Source organism: Larus michahellis, chromosome 9 (genome assembly GCF_964199755.1).
Source record: "Larus michahellis chromosome 9, bLarMic1.1, whole genome shotgun sequence".
Taxonomy (NCBI): domain Eukaryota; kingdom Metazoa; phylum Chordata; class Aves; order Charadriiformes; family Laridae; genus Larus; species Larus michahellis.
Genome location: NC_133904.1, coordinates 50,478,627 through 50,498,816, shown reverse-complemented (window position 1 = coordinate 50,498,816; position 20,190 = coordinate 50,478,627). Strand labels below are relative to the sequence as shown.

The 20,190-nt window shown below is 59.3% G+C and overlaps 2 protein-coding genes across 3 annotated transcripts; both read right to left on the bottom strand.

Moving 5' to 3' along the window:
* Window positions 1-3,702: 3,702 nt before the first annotated feature.
* On the bottom strand, window positions 3,703-9,003 carry LOC141748615 (uncharacterized). Of its 2 annotated transcripts, none has more exons than XM_074600985.1 (5): window positions 8,390-9,003; window positions 7,273-7,680; window positions 6,131-6,235; window positions 5,365-5,405; window positions 3,703-4,303 (listed from the first exon to the last, which is right to left on the bottom strand). In XM_074600985.1, exons 1-5 carry the CDS (start codon window positions 8,643-8,645, stop codon window positions 4,118-4,120), a joined length of 996 nt encoding a protein of 331 aa, XP_074457086.1. In that variant the 5' UTR covers window positions 8,646-9,003; the 3' UTR covers window positions 3,703-4,117. The 2 variants fall into 2 exon arrangements, with proteins under 2 accessions (XP_074457086.1, XP_074457087.1); XM_074600986.1 differs by having other exon boundaries at window positions 5,365-5,399.
* Window positions 9,004-10,476: 1,473 nt separating this feature from the next.
* On the bottom strand, window positions 10,477-14,199 carry LOC141748148 (uncharacterized). Its single transcript, XM_074599653.1, has 4 exons — window positions 14,112-14,199; window positions 12,288-12,689; window positions 11,348-11,466; window positions 10,477-11,073 (listed from the first exon to the last, which is right to left on the bottom strand). The coding sequence occupies exons 1-4, from the start codon at window positions 14,170-14,172 to the stop codon at window positions 10,939-10,941; spliced, it is 717 nt and encodes a 238-aa protein (XP_074455754.1). The 5' UTR covers window positions 14,173-14,199; the 3' UTR covers window positions 10,477-10,938.
* Window positions 14,200-20,190: the final 5,991 nt, after the last annotated feature.

The following is a 20,190-nucleotide window of genomic DNA, read 5'->3' as shown; positions in this document are numbered from 1 at the left end:
TTGTGTGTTAGAGAGGAGGCTGCTCCCACCCAGAGTCTGCCTGTCACATTGCTTTGTGCCCGACTGTGCGTTTTCATTTTTAATTTAACTTCTCCTTTATCCCCTGCCCAGCAAAGTGCAGTTTCTCTATTCCCAGCCGCGCGGTTCCTCAATGCGGGGCCGGGTATTTGTGTGCTCACATCACACGTCCATCGGCGTTTTGTCATGGCAGGGAAGCGTGCTGCATTCTGCCTGCAGTTTATGTGATTTTGGGACGTCTGAGAAACTAAAAGCAGCTGGAAGCAGTGCGAAGGCACGGGCACAAGACACAGGCAGGAAAATGTGATTTATGGAAAGGAACAGCTCTGTCCTTTCCCCAGCACATTCCTGGGGTGGCCCTTGGAAGCTGCAGCGTTTGGGGTGACCGTTCCCCCGATGGTGCCTTCAGAAGGACGCTGAAGGGGGAACCTTTCGCTCTCCAGGCAGATATTTCATTTGCTTGCAGGACGGATGAGCTGCCGTGGATGAGTGTCGCCCACCCGCCGCTCCCACCACGTCCCCGTCATCCACATCCACCTTCATTAAACTGCTCCAAAGAGTAATTTTTATCAGTCAGGCCCCTCTGGCCGCATTAATCCTTCCAGGTTGCTGGAAGGAAACTTTAAAAACATTCTCCACTTAATTTTAAATAAACTAAATGAAAAACCGAGGCAGGCTTCTGCTAGCGCTTAACTCCTTTCACAAGTATTTTAAAAGCTTTTCCGGCACTTCGTTGCACCCTGCGCCCTCTGAGGGGCTGGGAGAGACCAGGCGGCAAATACAGCGGCGCAAACCTGTAAGTGTTGGCGGGGAGGCAGAGGCTGCACAGCTGCTGCTTGGGGGAGCGTGGCTTACTGTGGTTGGGGAGAGATAAGAAGGGCAGGTGACCCCCAGCAGGCGAGGAGCTCATGCCACAGGCTGTCTGAGAGCACAGCCCCGGTCCCTGCCTCCCACGCTGCCGCGACCTCAAAGTCACGACAGGACGATCGTCGGTTTCTGCTAGAAATCAGAAGTGCGCAGATGAGAAAGCCGATTGCATTGTCTAGTCAAAATCAGCATCCCTGTTGCAGGCAGCGGTTGGAGACCCCTCCACCGCCAGCAGGACCAAGCCCAGGATGCAGCAGGCACGTGCAGGGAGCAGCTGATGGCTGCTCACCCCCTGCTGCGGTCCCCAGGCTGGAGAAGACAAACCGCCACCCCCCTGCAGTCAAGGGCAACGGGGAAAGACTCATGAGTCCTGCCCACAGCGGGACAGTAGCGTGCTGGGGCAGTCCGGGCAAGGAGAGGGCTTTGCTCTGGCCGGTGTGCTCCTGGCCATCACCAGTATCCATCTGGGTGCCCAGTGGAGGTGTCCACGCAGAGCTTTGCATATGGGGGTTCCTGAAATTCTCCGCCTAGGGTTAAACGAGAGAAAAAAAAGCAATCAGTAAAAAGGAGTCGGATTCACCCGGTCAGTCCCAGTGGAGAAGGTGGTGCCTGGAGGCCCAGCCGTGGGACACCAGGGGACAGCGAGCTCTTCCAGCCTGAGGACACACAAAGAGGGGCAGCTCGGAGCCTTGGCAGACAACTGTAATCTTGACTGGGCTGTGTTCATCGCTTGAAATCAGCTCGGGTAGCCGTGATACGCATCCCATAGGCCCTGAGCAACCCCCGTATGAGGGACAACTGTGACATTTTTTGCCTCTAAACAAATAGTGTGGCCAAATCCCAGAAGGACAGAATAGCTGAGGTTGGCAGGCACCTCTGGAGATGAGCCAGTCCAAGCCTCTGCTCAAACAGGGTCACCTAGAGCAGGTTGCCCAGGACTGTGTCTGGCTCCAGTTGTCTGGCCCGTTTTCAACCGATGAAACTGATAAATCTGCTTATCTAACCCACGCTTCGCCAGCTGCTCTATGAGGATGCTATTGGAGATGGTGTCAAAACCTTACTGAAGTCAAGGTAGACAACACTCACTGCTCTGCCCTTGTCCACCAAGCTATTGCAGAAGGCTGCCAGGCTGGTTAAGCAGGATTCCTCATTCAGAAATCCATGCTGACTCCTCCTGATGACCTGCTCGTCCTTCATGGGCTGGGAGATGGTTCCCAGGATTAGCTGCTCCATCACCTGCCCAGGGACTGAGACGTGGCTGTCTGCCCTGTAGTTCCCTGGGTCCTCCTTCTTGCCCCTTTCTGAGGACAGAAGCTCTCCCCCAGTCTTCAGAAACTTCTCCCAGTTGCCACAACCTTTCACAGACTATCAAGAGTGGCCTCGCAATGCCGTCAGCCAGCTCCCTCAGGGCTCGTGGGTGCATCCTCTCAGGGCCCATTGGCAAGTCCATTTTGCTTAAACTGCTTCTGAACCTGATCCTCTCCCACCGAGGGAGTCCTCCTCGCTGTGGACTTGCTCCAGGCCCTTGGATTGCTGAAGGCCTGTCTTGCTGGCAAAAAAACGAGGTGAAGAAGGCATTGTCCTTTGTCACCAGGTCCACCTTCATTCAGCAGCAGTCTCAAAGGATGATATTCAGCCACATGGGCCTGGGGTGGATCAAAACGTGGAAGGATAAATTATGACGAGCAGCGAGGCCGTTGAGAGGACCGGTGCACCGCTCGAAGTCTTTAGAAGACAATGCGCTGTGCGGATCCAGTGGGAGGAAGCTTGCTCTGAGATGCGACCAGCGAGCGCCTGAGTCTGCAAGCACCCAGCCATTTGTAGCCACAAGGAAAGCCACACCGAAGGTCTTAATGAGCAAATATAGAAGGGCCTGGCGGGCAAAGCCCCGTGAAGAAGCTGCTCAAAGAAGGAAATGAGAAGGCAGAGGTGGCCAGTAAGGCTGAGGTGTGGGTTAGAGACAGGGATGGGAGATACAGCGTGGGCGAAGACCAAGCATATTCTGCGGCGGGAGCTCAGGGTGAGCAAAGACACGGGGAGGAGAAGGCAGAAATAGGGAAGCATGACGAGCGTCGTGGAGCAAATGTGGCCAGCCTTGTTTCCCCTCACTTTTTTTTTCCCTCCCCCATTAATTTCTGCAGTTTCCTCTCTGTTTCGCAGGCAGAAGCGGGACCCCGGCTGCAACCCTGCGGGCGCTCGGTCTCTGGGGCTGCAGGAGGAGCTGTGGGCTTGCTGCGAGGACCTGGCAGCGGCTCGGTGGTGCGAGGCAAGCGTAGGGCCTGTGTCCTCCTCCCGCCCCGGGCTAAGCTTGCCATCCACCACAGAAGTGCAGAGTTTCAACAGCACGAAGCGAAAAATGCAGTTTTTCTGTTGGTGTATCCGCCAGCATCGAGGGCTCATCCTTTTGTAGCATCTGTTTATTATTAGTGACGAAGCCCCATGTTTTGGTACACACTACCCGGCTTTCCGTGGAACCCGGAGGGAAACAAAATCGATTTATGCCCTCACTGAACTTTAAAGATGCCTGAAAATGCCGGTGCTGCTGGGGGAGACGTGGCCTTTTAATTTTAAGCTAGAATTACACAGCTCAGCTTCCTTCCACCCATGCATACAGTCCTGAGGAAACAGCATTACGTGCCAGGACACCCACTGCAGAGAAAGCCCCATCTCCTCGTGCTTCAAAGGGACGTTGCAAACCGACAGCAGAGGAACCTGCTGCCCCGGGATCTCGAGGTCAAGCAAGTTTCATTGTAGGAAGAGTCTGCTCAACAATTACTTGCCAAATTTATAAAAATAAGGACAACTTTTCAGGTCAAAGGGTCTTATAGCCTTTTAATATGACAAGACTATTGGTAGTGAATGGGGGACACACAATGAAAATCCATGTAATGCTCTCCGTTACCCCTCAAGCGAAGGCGAGTCCATGGAAGCAAGCTTCCCAGGGACGAGCTGTTGGCTTGCCTTTGCCTTAGGCATCTTTCTCCTACGCCGGGTGTCTTTGTACTCTCACAAAGTCTCAAGGAGACACTAAAACCAGCTCACCCCTCGAATTCCAGAGAGTCTGCAGTTCGAGTCAAACTAATGCATTTCTGTGTGCCGTGGCTCCAAACCCCTCACGGCCCGGGCTCAGGAGGGGGAGCGCCCAGGGTGCAGCATCAGCGACAAAAACATCCTCTTCGCTTTGGGGCACGACTGCCTTCCGCAAAGCTCCCGCTTGAGGCAGCTCCCACAGTCAAACCAGGAGATGGTAGAGCCCCGTGTCCAGTGCTGGTGGCCCAGGCTCGGTTATGGATGTGTACACGACCTCCGATGGCGGTCTGGGCTGTGGCTCTTCAAACCTGTCTCCAATTCTGGCATAAATGGTTGCCATGTCCCTCGCCGCAGTGCTTCCCATGTGGGGCTCCTCCACACTGGAGACCTAGAGAAGTACAAAGGAAACACCGAAGATGAGGGCCTTCTCCAGAGGCTGCCTTGGGACCAGGAGGGGTCCAGAGCTGCCAACTGGCTGCACGCAAGGAGGAGATGGCAGAGGCAGGAGCTATGTAAAGTCCAGAGAGCTTTACCCGGGGTATCGGTGGGGGAACATTGGGCCCGGCTCCCCCACCCCATGGATGCAAAACTGGCTCAGCCCACCAGGTAGGAAACAGGGATGAAAACCTTGGCTGAAGTTTTGTCGTGGTTTCCAGACCAGAGAGCACAGGGTGGGGAACCTACCCTCGACCTTGGCTATTTTCGCCAGAAAAAACAAAATCACAAAACCTTCTTTGCCCTCTTTGTGTGGAAACAACTGTAGGCTGGTAGGATCTGCAAGACGTGCTCTCGGGAGCACTCTGGTACTTATGGGACACCTGCCACCCCCACGGAGACATCCTCCCCAGCACTACGTGGTGGGCAGAGAAATGACTTGAGCCATCTTGCTCTCGCGTCTCCTACTTACAGAATCATAGAACGGTTTGGGTTGGAAGGGACCTTGAAGATCATCTGCTTCCAACCCCCTGGCCTGGGCAGGGACACCTCCCATGGGACCAGGTTGCTCAAAGCCCCATCTACTTGGGTTTCTGTGCCACTTTCTCTCTGCTTTATTTATTTTTCACAGGTAAAACCCTGTTGAGTCCCTAGGTCGTCCACACGGGTCCCTGAAGAAGTGCTTTAACATGGACTCATGAGACGGGGAAGCAGGGAGGGCTGATTATCTGCACATTTCTCTGCATTTTCCTCGCTGCTGCTGGCCAAAGCTGCCCCAAGGCTTCCCTGCCGTGAAGGTTGAGGTTGGTTTGGGGTCTGACAGGGAGGGAGGTGGAGGGGAAGTGTCCAGCTGGGCAAAGGGCAGGCACTTGGCAGCCTTCCCTTACGATAATGAATTAACTTCCTAATTTTATATCCAGCCCCGATTCTTGCAGCTCAGTATGTTGTATTCGAGGCAGCGGGAAGCAGGTACCCAGCTGCCTGTGCCCAAGAGCCTTCACATCCCCCCTGTACCTGCTGTTTAGTGATTCTCCTCTTCTTCTGCTGAGCTGCACCTAGGAAAAGGACAGTTTTATTATCCAGCAGACACACTGATGGTCCTCACCTTCCTGTCTCCCAGAGCTGGAGAGCCAGGATTACGCCCTTGGCGCTTTCAAGAGGAGGGTGATATGGATTTTGCCTTTAAGATGGAGATTTCTCTAAGTACTTTCTCTAAGTGCAAGTGAAGTCTCCCCCGTGGAAAGACACGAATTTGTTTCCTGACAAAGGCATCCTCAGCGATGAAGGTTTTCAAGGCATCGCTGATGGAAGCCGTGGAGATAGGCACCTTGTTGACTTACTTTAAAGTGGAATCACCCCAGGGTATCTCCCCAGCTGGGGTTTTAAAGTAAGTACAACAGAATAGTCATGGCCACATGTAGAGGATGCATTTCAGAGTCCATGACCTCGTACCTCTTTGACAGACCAGATACATTGCAGGACCTTGATCCTGGTCTCAGCACCAAAAGGTGTGAGTTCTCCAGAAAACCTTTGCAACAGCCCCGTGCCGTGCTTCTGCTTCGTTAGGCTGCATTACGAACTTGAAATGTGTTCAGCAGCTCTTGCGACTGGAAGGAGGTGGCACGTCTGGGAGGTGCTCTTACAGAAGGAACCATTTTGGTGTGAAGAGCAGAACCCAGGCAACTCCTGGGCCCTCCCTCCACTGCCTTCAGTGCCCAAGAGTATGCCTGGGTGGAGGATGGAGCCTGGAAGGGTGAAAAGCAGGAGCAGACCCACTCACCCCGGCGCCGTAGGCAGCAGAAGAGCAGGAACAGCAGAAGGAGGGCGACTGAAGAACAAATTCCAATTGCCCAGTAATAGACGTGCTCTGGCTCCTCGGTGTTCGCTGTTTGAAAGAAAACAGGCAGTGAAGTGTTTTCTAAACAAGCAATTGCAGCAGTTTCACCGCATTTTCCAGAGCGTTCCTGCTGATTATGGCACTCTCCTGGGATCAGCAGGAGGAGCTGGCGGGGCAGCACTGCAGACGCGCGGGCCAAAGGGAATATTGCATTGCAAAAAGCCCACCCCCATCTCCAGCTCGAGTATCGATGAGTTTCCCTTCCTGCGCCTCTGCCTGTGCCGCTGGCACCCACCGTGCCGCGGGGGCTGCCGTGGCTCCGACACCCCCGCACACCGAACAGGTGGCGGAGATCCAGCGGAGGAGGCAAAAACCCAGGGAGGGGATTGGGAATTTACTGGGTGCAAAGCTGGGACTTCAGCCCCGCCGTGTTCGCTGCGGAGAGTGACGAAGCAGGGCAGGGAACAGCGAGAGACAGGGTCAGGGCGAGCGGGGGCATGAGGCACCTCACCGGGGCTGGGGTCAGGGCAACGAACAGCCCGGGCTCCGGCAGGTTAACGAAGGAGCCCGTCCTGCCCGAGGGACCGAGGCTTAACTGACCGCCCTGTGATATACCCGTCCTGCGCAGGCGTAAATCGCGATCGTTCGGTGTGTTTTCCTTAGCCCATGAAGGCACAGATTTATCCCTGAGCGCTCTCCCCTCCCCAGTGAGTACCGCGTTTGCTGCGGTGCAGGACCCGGACCCCAGCTGGGGTTTCCCAGCCCCTCTCTGCCCCGTAGCCGTCCGCAGGTGCGAGCGCCAGGCTGGCAGAAGAGCGTTTCTGGTGCAGAGAGACCCAGCTGCACAGGAAGCCCTTGCGCTCTGGTAAAGCTGGCAGTGCGGGACAGGATGGGTTTCCTCTCAAAAGAAGAAGAGAGACCTACAGCACCGTGTAAGACATCCTTGGGACTCCTCCCTTCCCTGGCAGCAGCCTGTCCCTTCGAGAGGTGGGACAATCACCCTCCCGGCGCCCGCTCCTTCCCACGCAGGAGGCCCGGGAAGCGCGGGAGGCTTGGATGCGGTGGCTGAGCAGGCTCACACTTACATGGATCTAGATGCTCAGGGGTGAAACGCTGCTCGTGCACGGCCAGGGAGATGTGCCGGGTTTGGAATGATGGTCCGAAGGTGACACTGTAAACCCCGCTGTCACTAAGCTTCAGGTGCCGCAGCAGCAGGGAGCCGTTCTCGGGGAAGAGCTCAGCACGGCCACGGTACGTGTGTTTGGGGAAACAGGATGCAGAGCAGTTCCTGGGAGCTCCCCCGGGACCCAGGGAGCAATTAGACACTGTACAGGTGATGATCGTGTTCGAGGAGTTACGGAACGTCCAGTGAATCGACACCGGGAAGCGAGAGGCAGCATCAACCGTGTAGGAGACGGGCAGGAGCACCGACTGCCCCACGGTGCCGTTGAGCGAATCCTGATGGATTTGGACGAGGACAGCCAGGCTTCCCCCTGCCGAGAAGGGGCAGGGGCAGCTCAGCGCCAGCGTCCCCCCCCCGCCCCGCCCCGGGGAGAGCAGGGGCTGCCCCGCTGCCCCTTCCCCTCCCCGGCCCCCGGGCGCCCGCAGCCCCCCTCGCCCCCCGCCCGCAGCCCCCCGCGCAGGAGCCGCTTCTCCGCGACACCCAGCTGCCGCAGCCAGATTTTTGGGGGCATTTGTAGGGGACCCGAGCGCTGGCAGTGCCGGGCTCTGCCTCCCCGGGGCTCGCAGCGTGGTCTGAGCTGGCCTGAGAGCCCCAGCCGGGGCTGAGAGATGGCTCCAGACCCCCAACACCCCCCCAGCGCCGTTTGTCCCTTGGCACTTCAGTGCCCTGCGCTGCGTCACGGCCGGCTGTTGCCCCTCTGCCCATCTGCACGTGAAGCAGCTCTGGGTCCTCCTGCCCCCATGGGAATGGGGGAGGCAAAGGCACAGCCCCCCCCAGCTCTTCATTACTAGCGGGTGGATGGAGCAGCTCCGGCCACCACGGCCCTGCCTGGGACTGATGCCAGCGCAGGTCCCCCACGCCACGTGTCGTGGGGACGAGGGTCCTGGGGGCCACCGCTGAGGTGTCACCGCCACCCAGGCAAGGGGCTCCAGCAGCATCACCCTGCCCCGCACCCCTCTGCCGGCTGCTGCTGGCGATGCTCCCCGTCCCCCACGACCCCCAGCTCAGCCCAGACTCACCCAGGAGCAGCAGGAGGGAGCCGAGGCTCCAGCGGTGCCGGCCGGCCGACATCTCCTCCGGTTGTGGGGGCCAGCCCCGAGCACAGCAGGGGAACCGAAGCGGGAGCTCTGGTCGGTCGGTCACCACGCCTCCGGCACGGGGTCGCACCCACCAGCCTCTGCAGCGAGGCCACCAGCGAGCATCTCCGAGCCGGCGCCTCGGCAGGGGAGGAAGTCGGTGACTCTTCCTCAGTCCCGTGCGCGCCGCAGGGTTCATTTGCGAGCGTGCGAGCCCCGGCTTTCTTCCTGTGCTCGGCAATCGCGGCTCACGGGCGGCTCCGAGTGCCAGTGGTGGGACGCGGGGCAGAGGGGGGGTCCCAGTCGGGGACCAGCCCAGCCTGGCCCCTTGGATTCCCAGGGAAGAGCCGGCTCCGCTCCCCTGCCCTGCTGGTGCTGGCCCTCGCCCAGGGAAAGGGTCTGCAAAGCTCCAGCCAGAGGCGCAAACCCCCAGGTCCAGTGCAGGACGAGGAGCTGCACAAGCCCTCCCTGGGCAGGCAGGGATGCAGGCAAGCAAGGATGCAGGCAGGCAGGCAAGGATGCAGGCAGCGCTCCAGGCAGGGATGCAGGCAAGCAAGCAAGCAGGCAGGGACGCAGGCAGGCAGGGATGCAGGCACATCCCAGCAGGTAGGCCTACAGGCTGGGATGCAGGCAGGCAGGGATGCAGGTGGGCAGGCAAGCAGGTAGAGACATAGGCAGGGATGCAGGCAGGGATGTGGGCAGGGTGCAGGCAGACAGAGATGCAGGCAGGGGTGCAGCCAGGCCCCGGCAGGCAGGCAGAGTGCAGGCAGGTGGCAGCCTGCAGGAAGGAGAGGAGGGCCCATGGCTGCAGAGAGGCACAAACCCACAGGCAGCAGGTCCAGCGCGGGACTGGGAGCTGCCCAAGCCCTCCCTGGGCAGGCAGGGATGCGGGCCCCAGGGATGCAGGCAGGGATTGCAGGCAGGTCGCAGCAGGCAGGCTCCGGCAGGGCTGCAGGCAGGCTCTGGCAGGCAGGCAGAGATGCAGGCAGGGAGAGATGCAGGCAGGGATGCAGGCAGGTCGCAGCCTGCAGAGAGGAGAGGAGGCTCCACGGCTGCAGAGAGGGAACAGCTTCTCCCCGAGCAGGGCCAGGGGAAGCCCCGACATGGCAGTGGTTGTGCCAGGAAGCTGCTGCGGCTGTGGAGGGGGGGACCCGAGCTCGGGAAGGGGGACAGTGAGCTGCCAATGTGGGAAGAAGGGAACAGCTCGGCCCCCGGGAGCCCCCAGCCCCCTGTGTCCCTGTGCCAGCTCCTCGGGGCCGCACTCCTCCGCAGCTCCTGCTGCCCCTGTTAACGATGGCCAGCACCCTGTTAGCTGGGGGGGGAGTGGGGCGGTGGGTGGGGACCCCCTTGCACGCAGCCGCCCCCCCCATGAGACAGCCAGAGCAGAAGCGCAGCCCCCTCCGGCTATTCGAACTCGGTCTTGGTAGCCGCTGTTCCGAGCTGACCACGGCTTGGTGGCCACGAGAGCAGGACGTGGGCTGGTGCTGGGGGGGCCGGGCTGCAGCGGGGACGTGGCTACCAACCTCCGCAGCCCTCCCGGCTGCCACGCCACGGCCAGAGGTGTGTGGGGTCACCCCCTCTGCCCTGGTCGCACGCGGGGAGACGCGAGCATGGATTCCAGCCGAGGCATCCCCAGGTGCCCACTCTTCCGCCCGCAGAGAACCATCAGCAAATCCCCGGCAGAAGCGGCCCCTGGCCCCCGGCAGCCCCGCGCCGAGGATGCCTCGGCCACCTTGGGCTCGCCAGAAGCTCTGGGGAAGTTCTCTGCCCTCTCGCTCGGCCGCTGGGCCGGCCCAAGGGATGCTGCAGAGGCAGCCCCGGGTTCTGCGGGGAGCAGGCTGTTGGAGGAAGGGTGTTTGCTTGGCTGGGGAGGGGGCACGGAGCGGGGAGGGGGTGTCTGGGTGCGTGGCTGACGAGAAGCCGGTCACCGTCCCCTCCCCGGGGTGCGGAGCGGGGCCGGGGCAGGAGGAGCCACACCAGGTGCTGCCGCCGAGGCGTCCGCACCGCGGCTGGCCCTGGGGGCCGTGCCAGGGTGGGCGGCGCTGGCGTGAGACCCCAGCCCCGGTCCCGCCGCCCTGCGGGGACTGAGGGTGGGGGCCGGGCACCCTCCACCCTGCGCCCACGGCGGGGACGGGGCGGCTGCCGCTGCCCGGGGCTGGGCGGGGGGGAAGCGGGGCCAGTCGAGGGGGGTCGCTGGGAGAGCGTTCCACGCTGGGGAAATCTCTGCCCGGGCAGCAGGCACCTCCCGGGCACAGGCGCGGGTGCCGAGCGACGGGAGGTGCCGCGGGGCAGAGCACGACGGCTCTGCAGCAGGACCGTCCCCGCGTTCCCCAGCCCCGGGGAGGAGCCGGAGCGGGAGCCACCGGGCAAACGCGGGCGAGGAAAGAGCTGGGTGTATTTCTCCGGCGCAGGCGTTGCCGTCAGGGCGCTGCCCCGAGCGGCGGCACCCCCACGGGGTCCCGCTGCTCCCCCCCACCTTCCCCCCCTGCTCCTCAGCAGCGCCCGAAGGCGTCGGGACGCGGCGTCGCCCCCCGCGGCGGAGCTGCTCCGGGCTGCGGCCGTCTCTGCCGGCTCCAGGGGTGCGAGACTGAGCGGGGCTCGGTGTTCGACGCCTCCCGGGAGTTTGGCTGTGGGCACAAAGCAGGAGTCACCCCAAAACGCCCGGCTGCAGCAGACCGGCGCCGACCCCGTCCCTCCTCCCACGGCTCCGCTGTGTGTCTCCGGGGGGTCCTGGCCGTGTGACGGGTCTGCTGCCCGGAGCAGCCTCCCCAGAGGTAAATCCCCCCCATGGCGTGGAGCCGGGCTGCCCCATCCCCTGCGGAGGAGCCCGGCAGTTCTGCCCTTCCCGTGGGATGCGAGAGCCCAGGTCACCTCCCCCGGAGAGGAGAGGTGTGCGCTCACCCTGAGCCACGGGAGGTGGAGGAGCAGCTGGAGGAAGAGCAGGATGAAGCAGTAGCAGCCTCCGAAGACATAGCAGGGGATGCGCGGGGCAGTCCCTCCTCCTCCGGCCGGCTCGGTGTCTGTGGAAGGAGACATGGGCACGCTCCCGGGCACGGTTCGCTGCGGAGCTTTCCCCGTGTGCGAGGCCTGGGACCGACGTGCTCGGCCTGACGTGGGCCGCTGCCCGCTGACTCCTGCTCCCAGGCCCCGACGCACACCCCACGGTCCCTCCTGCTCTCCATCTCCTGGGCTTCCTGCCTTCCCCAGGGGCCCGCAGGACGTCTCCGTGGGGGTTCGACACCATCCCCGAGCAGGGCAGAGTAGCTGAGGGCCCTCAACGCCTGCCAGACCCTCCCAGAGCTGGTGTGCGGCACCATGTCCCTTCCCGAGCGCAGCACAAGCCCTTCCCAGGGGGTGTCCTGAGCTGCCCACCCCCCTGCCTGCCTGCCCGGGGCCTCCTCCTCCTCCTCCTCCTCCTGCCTCTGCTGAGGAGAGGGAGCTCTGCCGCCTGCCCTGCACAGCGGGGAGTGCCCAGGCTGGGAAACGCTTCCCATCCCCTCTGCTCAGCAGGGCAGCAGCAAAGAGGACCCTGACCTGCTCCATCCCACAACTGCCCATTCTGCCCTGGTAACTGCACCGATGGCAGCCCTGGGCATCAAGGGTTACTCCCTGTGAGATGAGGAACGGGAATATGAACCCCCCATTGCCCCAGACATGCCACCCCTGGCCAGGGCCCCCCGAAACGTCCCCTCTCGATGGTGGCGAGTGCCGAGATGGGGTGAGGGACAGAAGCAGAGGACGGGGTGGCCAGGCTGGTCCATGACCCTGGCTCCTCTCCCATCTCCAAAGCCCGTGGGCGGGAGTCGTGGGGGTCAGGCGCAGGGTTGGACCTTACGCTTACCTGGACACTCAGGGGGGAAATGCTGCTCGTGCACAGCCAGGGAGATGTGCCAGGTTTGGAATGATGGTCCGAAGGTGACACTGTAAACCCCGCTGTCACTGAGCTTCAGGTGCCGCAGCAGCAGGGAGGCGTTCTTGGAGAAGAACTCAGCACGGCCACGGTACGTGTGTTTGGGGAAACAGGATGCAGAGCAGTTCCTGGGAGCTCCCCCGGGACCCAGGGAGCAATTAGACACTGTACAGGTGATGATCGTGTTCGAGGAGTTACGGAACGTCCAGTGAATCGACACCGGGAAGCGAGAGGCAGCATCAACCGTGTAGGAGATGGGCAGGAGCACGGACTGCCCCACGGTGCCGTTGAGCGAATCCTGATGGATTTGGACGAGGACAGCCAGGCTTCCCCCTGCCGAGAAGGGGCAGGGGCAGCTCAGTGCCAGTGTCCCCCCCCCTCTCCGCCCCGGGGAGAGCAGGGGCTGCCCCGCTGCCCCTTCCCCTCCCCGGCCCCCGGGCGCCCGCAGCCCCCCTCGCCCCCCGCCCACAGCCCCCCGCACAGGAGCCGCTTCTCCGCGACACCCAGCTGCCGCAGCTGGATCTTTGGGGGCATTTGTGGGGGACCCGAGCATTGGCAGCGCCGGGCTCTGCCTCCCCGGGGCTCGCAGGGCACTGCCTGGGCTGGGAAACACCAGTCAATCAGCCCGAGAGCTAATTGCTTGTCCCCTGCAGGAAGGGGCACGGCCAGGGCTGGGGCTGGCTCTTGAAATGCCCTCCCAGGGTGGAATTTGTGATTTCCAATGCACATTGTAAACCAGAGAAAGCCTTTCCACATGTATATTAGCATCACATAGATGAAAGCAGAAGAGATCTTCTGCAGTTACATCCGTCCTGCCCTTCTCACCCTTCCTGGGCTGTCCCGAGACGACCAGTGGGGAATCACACGGTGGTGACACAGCCGTAGCAGCGGGGACACAGGCGTAGCAGCGGGGGGGACACAGGCGTAGCAGCGGGGGACACAGGAGTAGCAGCGGGGGACACACAGCCGTAGCAGCGGTGAGCAGAAGCACAGTGAAAGGCCGCGCTGGGTCCAGCAGGACACTGCTCTCTCAGGGGGTGGCTTTGGCAGACGCTTGGCAGCGAGTGTATGAACCACGTTGTTATGCTTCCGCCCAAATTTCTAGCCTTCTGTGGTTCAGGTGAGCACTCCATGGTCACTGTCAGCTCCTTATCGTATCAGCACAGCATTATCCCAGTCCCAGCTTTCACTTCACAGAACCACAGAGTGGCAGGGGTGGGAAGGGCCCTCTGGAGATCATCCCGTCCACCCCCCTGCCAGAGCAGGGTCACCCAGAGCAGGTGGCACAGGCGGGTTTGGAATGTCTCCAGAGATGGAGACTCCCCCACCTCTCTGGGCAGCCTGTGCCAGGGCTCTGCCACCCTCACAGCAAAGAAGTTCCTCCTTGTGTTGAGGTGGAACTTCCCATCGTCAAGTTTGTGCCCGTTACCCCTTGTCCTGTCCCCGGGCACCACTGAGCAGAGCCTGGCCCCATCCTCCTGACACCCCCCCTTTCAGTATTTATAAGCGTTGATGAGCTCCCCCCTCAGTCGTCTTTTTTCCAGACTGAAGAGACCCAAGTCCCTCAGCCTTTCTTCATCAGAGAGATGTTCCAGCCCCCTCAGCATCTCGGTAGCCCTTTGCTGTCCCCTCTCCAGCAGTTCCCTGTCCCTCTTGAGCCGGGGAGCCCAGAACCAGACACAGCGCTCCAGATGTGTCCTCACCAGCGTCACACACCCCCCGAGTCGCTTTCCGCCGGCCCCCTCCCGGACTCACCGGCGAGCAGCAGGACGGAGCAGAGGGTGCAGCATCCCCGCAGAGAGCTCATGTCTCCCATGCCTTGGAAGTGCAGCGAAAGCAACACTGTAGGAAGTCAAGCATCTGTGCTGACCTCAAAATTTGCATGAAGCAACACGCTCAATGGTCAGCAGCTCCGGGCCGTCGGCTTTTAACCATTTGAGACCGCCCTGGTGAAGTCCGGCTGCAGGAAGGTGCCTCTGCAATCTCCCTTCAGCTCTAAACGATGACACGCAAGGACCGGGCGGGGGGGTGCAGCCAGCCCGGGGGGCTCGGGGAGGTGCTGGAGGGATGAGGGTACATCAGAAGGTTGGTGTCGAAGCAGGGGGGTGAGCAGGATGGGGGGCAAGGACGTTTCAGGAGGCCGATGGAGGAGCTGCAGAGGATAGCGATGCTCTGGGAAAGAACAGCGGCTTCTGGAGGGCGGGGAAAGTCTATAAGGGTTTGGGAACAAAGGAAAGTTGGAGGATGGCATTTTACTTGATGTTTTTGCCTCTTTCCCCAAGGCTGCTCTCCTTCGCAAGACACCCTCGAGTCTGTCCCCCATGGCCAAGCCCAGGCAGCGATGAGGCAGAGCTCGTACCCCAGCACAGGCAGGCACTCTCCGTACAGCCGGCTGCCGGCAGATGGGCACGGCCAGCGAGCACTGCTTTTACTGGCACCCCCAGACCCACACACAGCCCCCACGGGAACACGAAGGATGGGAAGGGCCTGATCCTGCTCCTGCTCTCCAACTGGTGGGGCCGACACTCGCTCGCAGCTCTCACGCTTGGGCACATCACACAAATGGCCGGGACCCGGTTCCTCTCCTGCGCCCAGACCCACCGTCCCTCCTGCAGGTGGTCCCAGACCCCCAGTCTGACACCCAGCCAGGCTGGTCCCGGACCCCCGATCCTGCCCCACAGCCAGGCTGGTCCCACTCCGCTGCGGGGCCAGGGCCAGGCAGGGACTGGGGAGGACACCCACAGAGAAGATAGGTGGGAACTCTCCCTTTTATCCCCCCTCCCCTTTACTTCGCTGCACTTGTTCCCCCCGGCCTTGACTCCTCCCAAATAAACAACCCCCCCTTCATTGTTTTTCACCCCATTCCTCCCAGTTTTGCTACATCCATACCCCAGTTCAGCATTTCCCATACCACTACCTCAGCTATCTGGTATTCCCGACAAGGCACAGGGCTGTGCAGGACTCGGCTCCCCAGAAGGTCCCCAGCATCCCTCCCCGGCTACCTGGGAACTTTGACCATTTCTTACATTGCAGTAACAATATCCTTGGACTGCACAGATCAGAATTGTTTACTGTCACGATTTTAAAGAGGATTTGTCCTCTAAGGTCTGGCAAAGTGACCGTCACCTTCACGGCTCTGCACCCAGCGAGGGTCACGGCCAAACGGGGGATTTATGAGCTTGAATGTTCGCAGAGAATAAACCCAGAAGTGATGCCGGCACAAAGCACCCAGAGTTTGCGTATCCCAGATTAGGCCGAGGTCTGAGCAAGGACCTTGCTTGACTTGGAAACACTCAAGAACTCATTCTCAGCAACGAATTCGGCCTTATTCCAGCGGTCAGCCAGGTATTCCACAGCCATCCCTGTGCCAGAGTCACTTCTTGTTATTACAGCACATTCACGGTCCTGATCCTCTTTCATAAGCTGTAGCTCTGGAAGCTGTGGTTGCTTTTCATTTTTTTAATATTAAAAAACCCCAAGTATTTGATGGTTACACGAAGTACTCCGCGCAGATACTTCCCCTCTCAGCACCGGAGGAGGGGGTTTAGGCAGCTTTTCTGAAGCCTGTGAAAAATTCAGAACTTCCCTTTAATTAAGGTGGATTTTGTCTCAAAGTTTTCTTGGAGATCTCCTTAGCAGCAGAAGCACAAAGCGTTGTGGCTCTAAGGGCTTCAAGTTTGCCGACAAACCCAGCGCAAGGAGCTTTGAGGGCTGAAGCGAGGGACGGGTGGAAGCTCTGCAGGAGTCTCTCCCTCCCCGAGCTGAAGTGTCCCCCGGCTTGTCAAAGTCCCCCCAACCTCATGAGGTGCATCACAAAATTCGGGTGTGCTCTGCCACCGCCCCGCGACATCCCAGCCCTGAGCACAGCACTCGGCGGCGTCCGTCGCCTCCAGCCTGCTTTGGGCTGGTGGAGGTGACAGTCACGTCGCAGAAGTCCTCACGCGCTTCCAGAAGCCCTTCTCTGCTCCGGTGGCGCCTCGCCATGGGAGGGCACCCGTGTGGGTCAGCTCTGGGGAGAGCAGCCGGGATTTAGGGGCAGATGCCAGCGCTCTGCAGCTGGCCACAGCCACCAACGTTCACCTAAAAAATGTCCTTCGGAAACGGCATTTGCAGCTGCAGCGGATGAGCTCGTCCTCGCCCCCGACACCTCCAGCAGCCTCCCAAGAGGCAGAAGATCCCTTCCTTGGTACTTTTCTGGTGTTGACACAGAAACATCCTGCCTACCCTTCACACCTTCGTACTTGTTGCTAAAAATAAAAGTTTAGTGGCACAGGTGTTGTCTTTAGATGCTTCCTTTGCTCCCGGACCTGCGTGCACGCTCAGGAAATGGTGTCACCCACCACCACCAAGCACCCACTGCAGAAATACCCGAGAAATACCATTTCCATGCGAGCTGCCGGCATGTCCCGGCAACCGCGGGACCTGTGCTTTGCTCCAGGGACCACACGCCCACTGTCACGCCACGGCTATTGTAGAGCCGGAGCGATGCCCGGGCAGGAGGTGCCAGTCCCGGGGTGCAGCGTGGGCTCGGCGCCGCAGGACAGCATCGCCTGCCTGCAGGGTGGGAAGCCACCGCCCCACACGATGACGGGGACCTCGCAGGGCGGCGGCAGCAAAGGCAGGAGGAGGCTAACCAGCAAGTGAAAGAACTAGGAATGTAAGAATCCCTCCATCTACAGCAGAGCTCGAGAAACCACACGGTAATAAGGATGTGCAAAGCACCAAGAGTAACGAACAGGGATTAAAAGTGCATAAATGTTAAAAATATGACCATTTGCAGCAGGGTCCCTGGCACCCCTGAACTGCCGGGCTTCACGGCAGAGCCTGTCGCCCACGGGTGGGCGAGACACGGCCCAGCTCCCACCCCCTCCTTCCTGCCCCGAGTGTGGCCAGGGCCGTTGTCACCCCAACTACTGCTGCCCCAACCTGTGTCGCTGGGGGAAAGACACCTGCGTGTGGTGAGGTGACGTGTCTGGCTGGCACTTGCCATCTGACGGTGACGCTGTACCCCCCACGCTGTCGGTGAGCTGTGGTGGGGACCCGTTCTCGGGGAAGAGCTCAGCGCAGCCACATCCAACGCGTCTGTTCTCCCACAGGGAAACCGCCCCTGCCGCTAACACAGAATCACAGACTGATTTGGGTTGGAAAGTCAAAGGCCACCCGGTACCACCCCCTGCCCTGGGCAGGGACACCTCCCACCAGCCCAGGTTGCTCCAAGCCCCGTCCAACCTGGCCTTGAACCCCTCCAGGGATGGGGCAGCCACAGCTTCTCTGGGCAACCTGGGCCAGGGGCTCACCCCCCTCACAGCAAACAATTTCTTCCTCAGATCTCACCTAAATCCCCCCTCTTTCAGTCTGAAGCCATCACCCCTCGTCCTGTCACCACATGCCCTATGAACTCATCTTCTGAAGAGTTACACCCACAAAAATCTGTATTCGTGAACATTTGCCACGCGACAAACATCCCCCCCTTCTGATCGGCAACATTTACGTCATTTCTTTAGCACCGACATCCTGCGTAGGTGCTGGGGCATCCCCAACGCAAGCAGCATCTCCGCCAGAAAACACACCGTGCAACATGTCTGCACAGCACCAAAAATGCCCAGTTTTTCCCAGCTTTTGGGGAGGACAAGCGGGAAAGAGTAAAATTGTCTCCTTTCACGTTTAGCCTGGAAACCGCCAGCATATTTGAGATATAACAGTACGTTTTCCTAGCGAGGACCAGCTAATTTTGGGACACAGCAGTTCCCTTCTGGCTTCCTCCTCCAAAACCGCTCTGGGAACAGCGGAAAATCCCCTGCCCGACTATATATCAGAGCGCCCAGCGAGTTATTGCTGCTCACAGAAACAGGCGCCTTTCCCACTCCCAGGACTTACTGTCCATTCGTTTCGTGCACAGAAAACCCCCTTCGCCTCCCTTCCCTTCCCCAGGGAAAGCTTTGAGGCTGATTTTATGGGCCACAATTCATCAACGCACTGTGGGAAAAGCCCTGCCCTGTTATCACCTAATTGCCTTCAAATCCTGTCACCTGGGGCCACGGTGAAGGACAAGCACTTGTTTACACGATCCAGAAAGATACGCGCAGTGGCTGCAAACACGTGGAAAGGACGTAGAAATAAGATGAAAATCTTGTGCAAATCAAGATTAAAGCTGAGAACGGGAGGAAAAAGCTTACGTGCATCCTTCATCCAGGTGTTTTGCTGCAAACCTGCGGATGCAAAGCCTTGGCAGGGCTGTCCCTCTGCTCCGAGTGGCTTCAGCCTGTCTTTAGGGAGCTCATCCCGGCGGAGCGCCTCAGCTTCTCCGGGTGAGTTAAATTGAAGTCCTCAAGGACGTGGATATATATAATCTTGTCATTCAACATAGATCCATTTCTTCCTTCCCTAAATTTACACAGGGAATAGTTTTTCCCCTTCTTGCATGTCTCGGCATAGAGCGTCGCCACCCGTGGCTCCTGTGTGTTACATTAACGTGCCCTTCAGCCAAATCCCAACCTTTAAAAGGAATAACCGCTGGCAGATGGAGAGCGGGCAGCACCCAGCAGCGTGTGACGCCCACCAGGACCAACCGCTGCTTTCCCCTGAAAAACCAGTTTTCTGCACAACCACTGTATTAACAGCAGGATTTAGATGCAGGAGAAGGGGTTAACGCCCCGGCTCCCGCGCTCAGCCCCGTGACTTGTGCTTTGTCTTCCACAAGTCTCATTTTTTCCCCCTCTCTTTTAACACTGAAGTCTGACTCGGCAAATGTTGGGAGTGAAACTCCCGCTAGCATTTCACCAGAGCTTAGGTACGCGTATTTAAAATTGTCCTTAACTGGTGCTGGAGGGGGATTGTTTCTTTAAACGTGCAATGTTTTCTCCGAATGTAACTCTGACGTCTGGGAACCTTTATTCCACATCATCTCGTCTGCTTAGCAGCAGCCTTTCACCTCTTGCCTCCTCTTATAGCTTCTGCTTTCCTCCTCTCCAGTGTTTTCAAGCTCAAAATCTTCTTGGAATTCCCCACTGGTATCTCGAGCTCTGCAGAGACCGGCTCGCTCTGCCCAGGGGGGGCCAAACAGGCGTTTCTGAACCCCAAAGCTGGTTTTGCCTTAATTTTTTTTTCCCCCCAGTAAAATAATAAAATTCCCCGCCTTTACGATGTTTTGAGGTTTGGCTGTTCTGAGAAACCAAAGTGCTTTTGAGCACCAGGTTTTATGGTGAGCCCTAGTGGCTGTTTTCACAGAAAACTCCCTTTTTTGCCCACCTTTTGTCTCTCTGTGCCGGCAGGCGGGGGGGTTCTGCCAGCCCCGTCTCCGCTGTGCCCTTACCCCAAACGCCTCAGAGGTGCTGCAAGGCGTTCATTAACCCCCCACCAATTATATCTGTCTGTATAATGGGCCGGTGTGAAATATCAGCAGAATAATTAATCACTGGGAAAATCTCGCTCTGGGGCGATAGTCCCCAGACTCCTAGGAGTTTAAGATCTTCCCTTTATTTCATTAAATCTATTGAAGTTACTAGAGTCAGACCTTAGTGATAATTTGCTTCCCTCCCTCATCTAATATTTTTATCGTGGTCACATTCCCCAGGCTCGAAGTGCTACGACAATACAGTTGATGACGAGTAATGAACTGGAAAGGTACTGCCCGTTAGCAGTGCAGCAACATGGTTAATGAATACCCACCTCTGGCTGATGACAAAGGAGATCTTTGAAATTCAAACAGAAAAAGGTGGGGAGAAAAGAGGCACTGGGTAAAATGAGCAGATACGGAGTGTTTGGCTCCCGGGAGAGGCAGTACTCACGCGTCCCTGCTCAAAACTCTCCACTTGAGACGTCTGCGTTGCTGCTC

Excerpts from the sequence above, each read along its gene's own strand:
- LOC141748615 (XM_074600985.1), bottom strand. The coding sequence starts at position 8,645 with ATGAACCCTGCGGCGCGCACGGGACTGAGGAAGAGTCACCGACTTCCT. Across the intron at positions 7,681-8,389 it reads CTCCCTCCTGCTGCTCCTGG|GGGGAAGCCTGGCTGTCCTC; the intron begins GTGAGTCTGGGC and ends CCTTCTCGGCAG. Across the intron at positions 4,304-5,364 it reads GGAGAATCACTAAACAGCAG|GTCTCCAGTGTGGAGGAGCC; the intron begins GTACAGGGGGGA and ends GTACTTCTCTAG.
- LOC141748148 (XM_074599653.1), bottom strand. The coding sequence starts at position 14,172 with ATGGGAGACATGAGCTCTCTGCGGGGATGCTGCACCCTCTGCTCCGTC. Across the intron at positions 12,690-14,111 it reads CTCCGTCCTGCTGCTCGCCG|GGGGAAGCCTGGCTGTCCTC; the intron begins GTGAGTCCGGGA and ends CCTTCTCGGCAG. Across the intron at positions 11,074-11,347 it reads TCCACCTCCCGTGGCTCAGG|CCAAACTCCCGGGAGGCGTC; the intron begins GTGAGCGCACAC and ends TTGTGCCCACAG.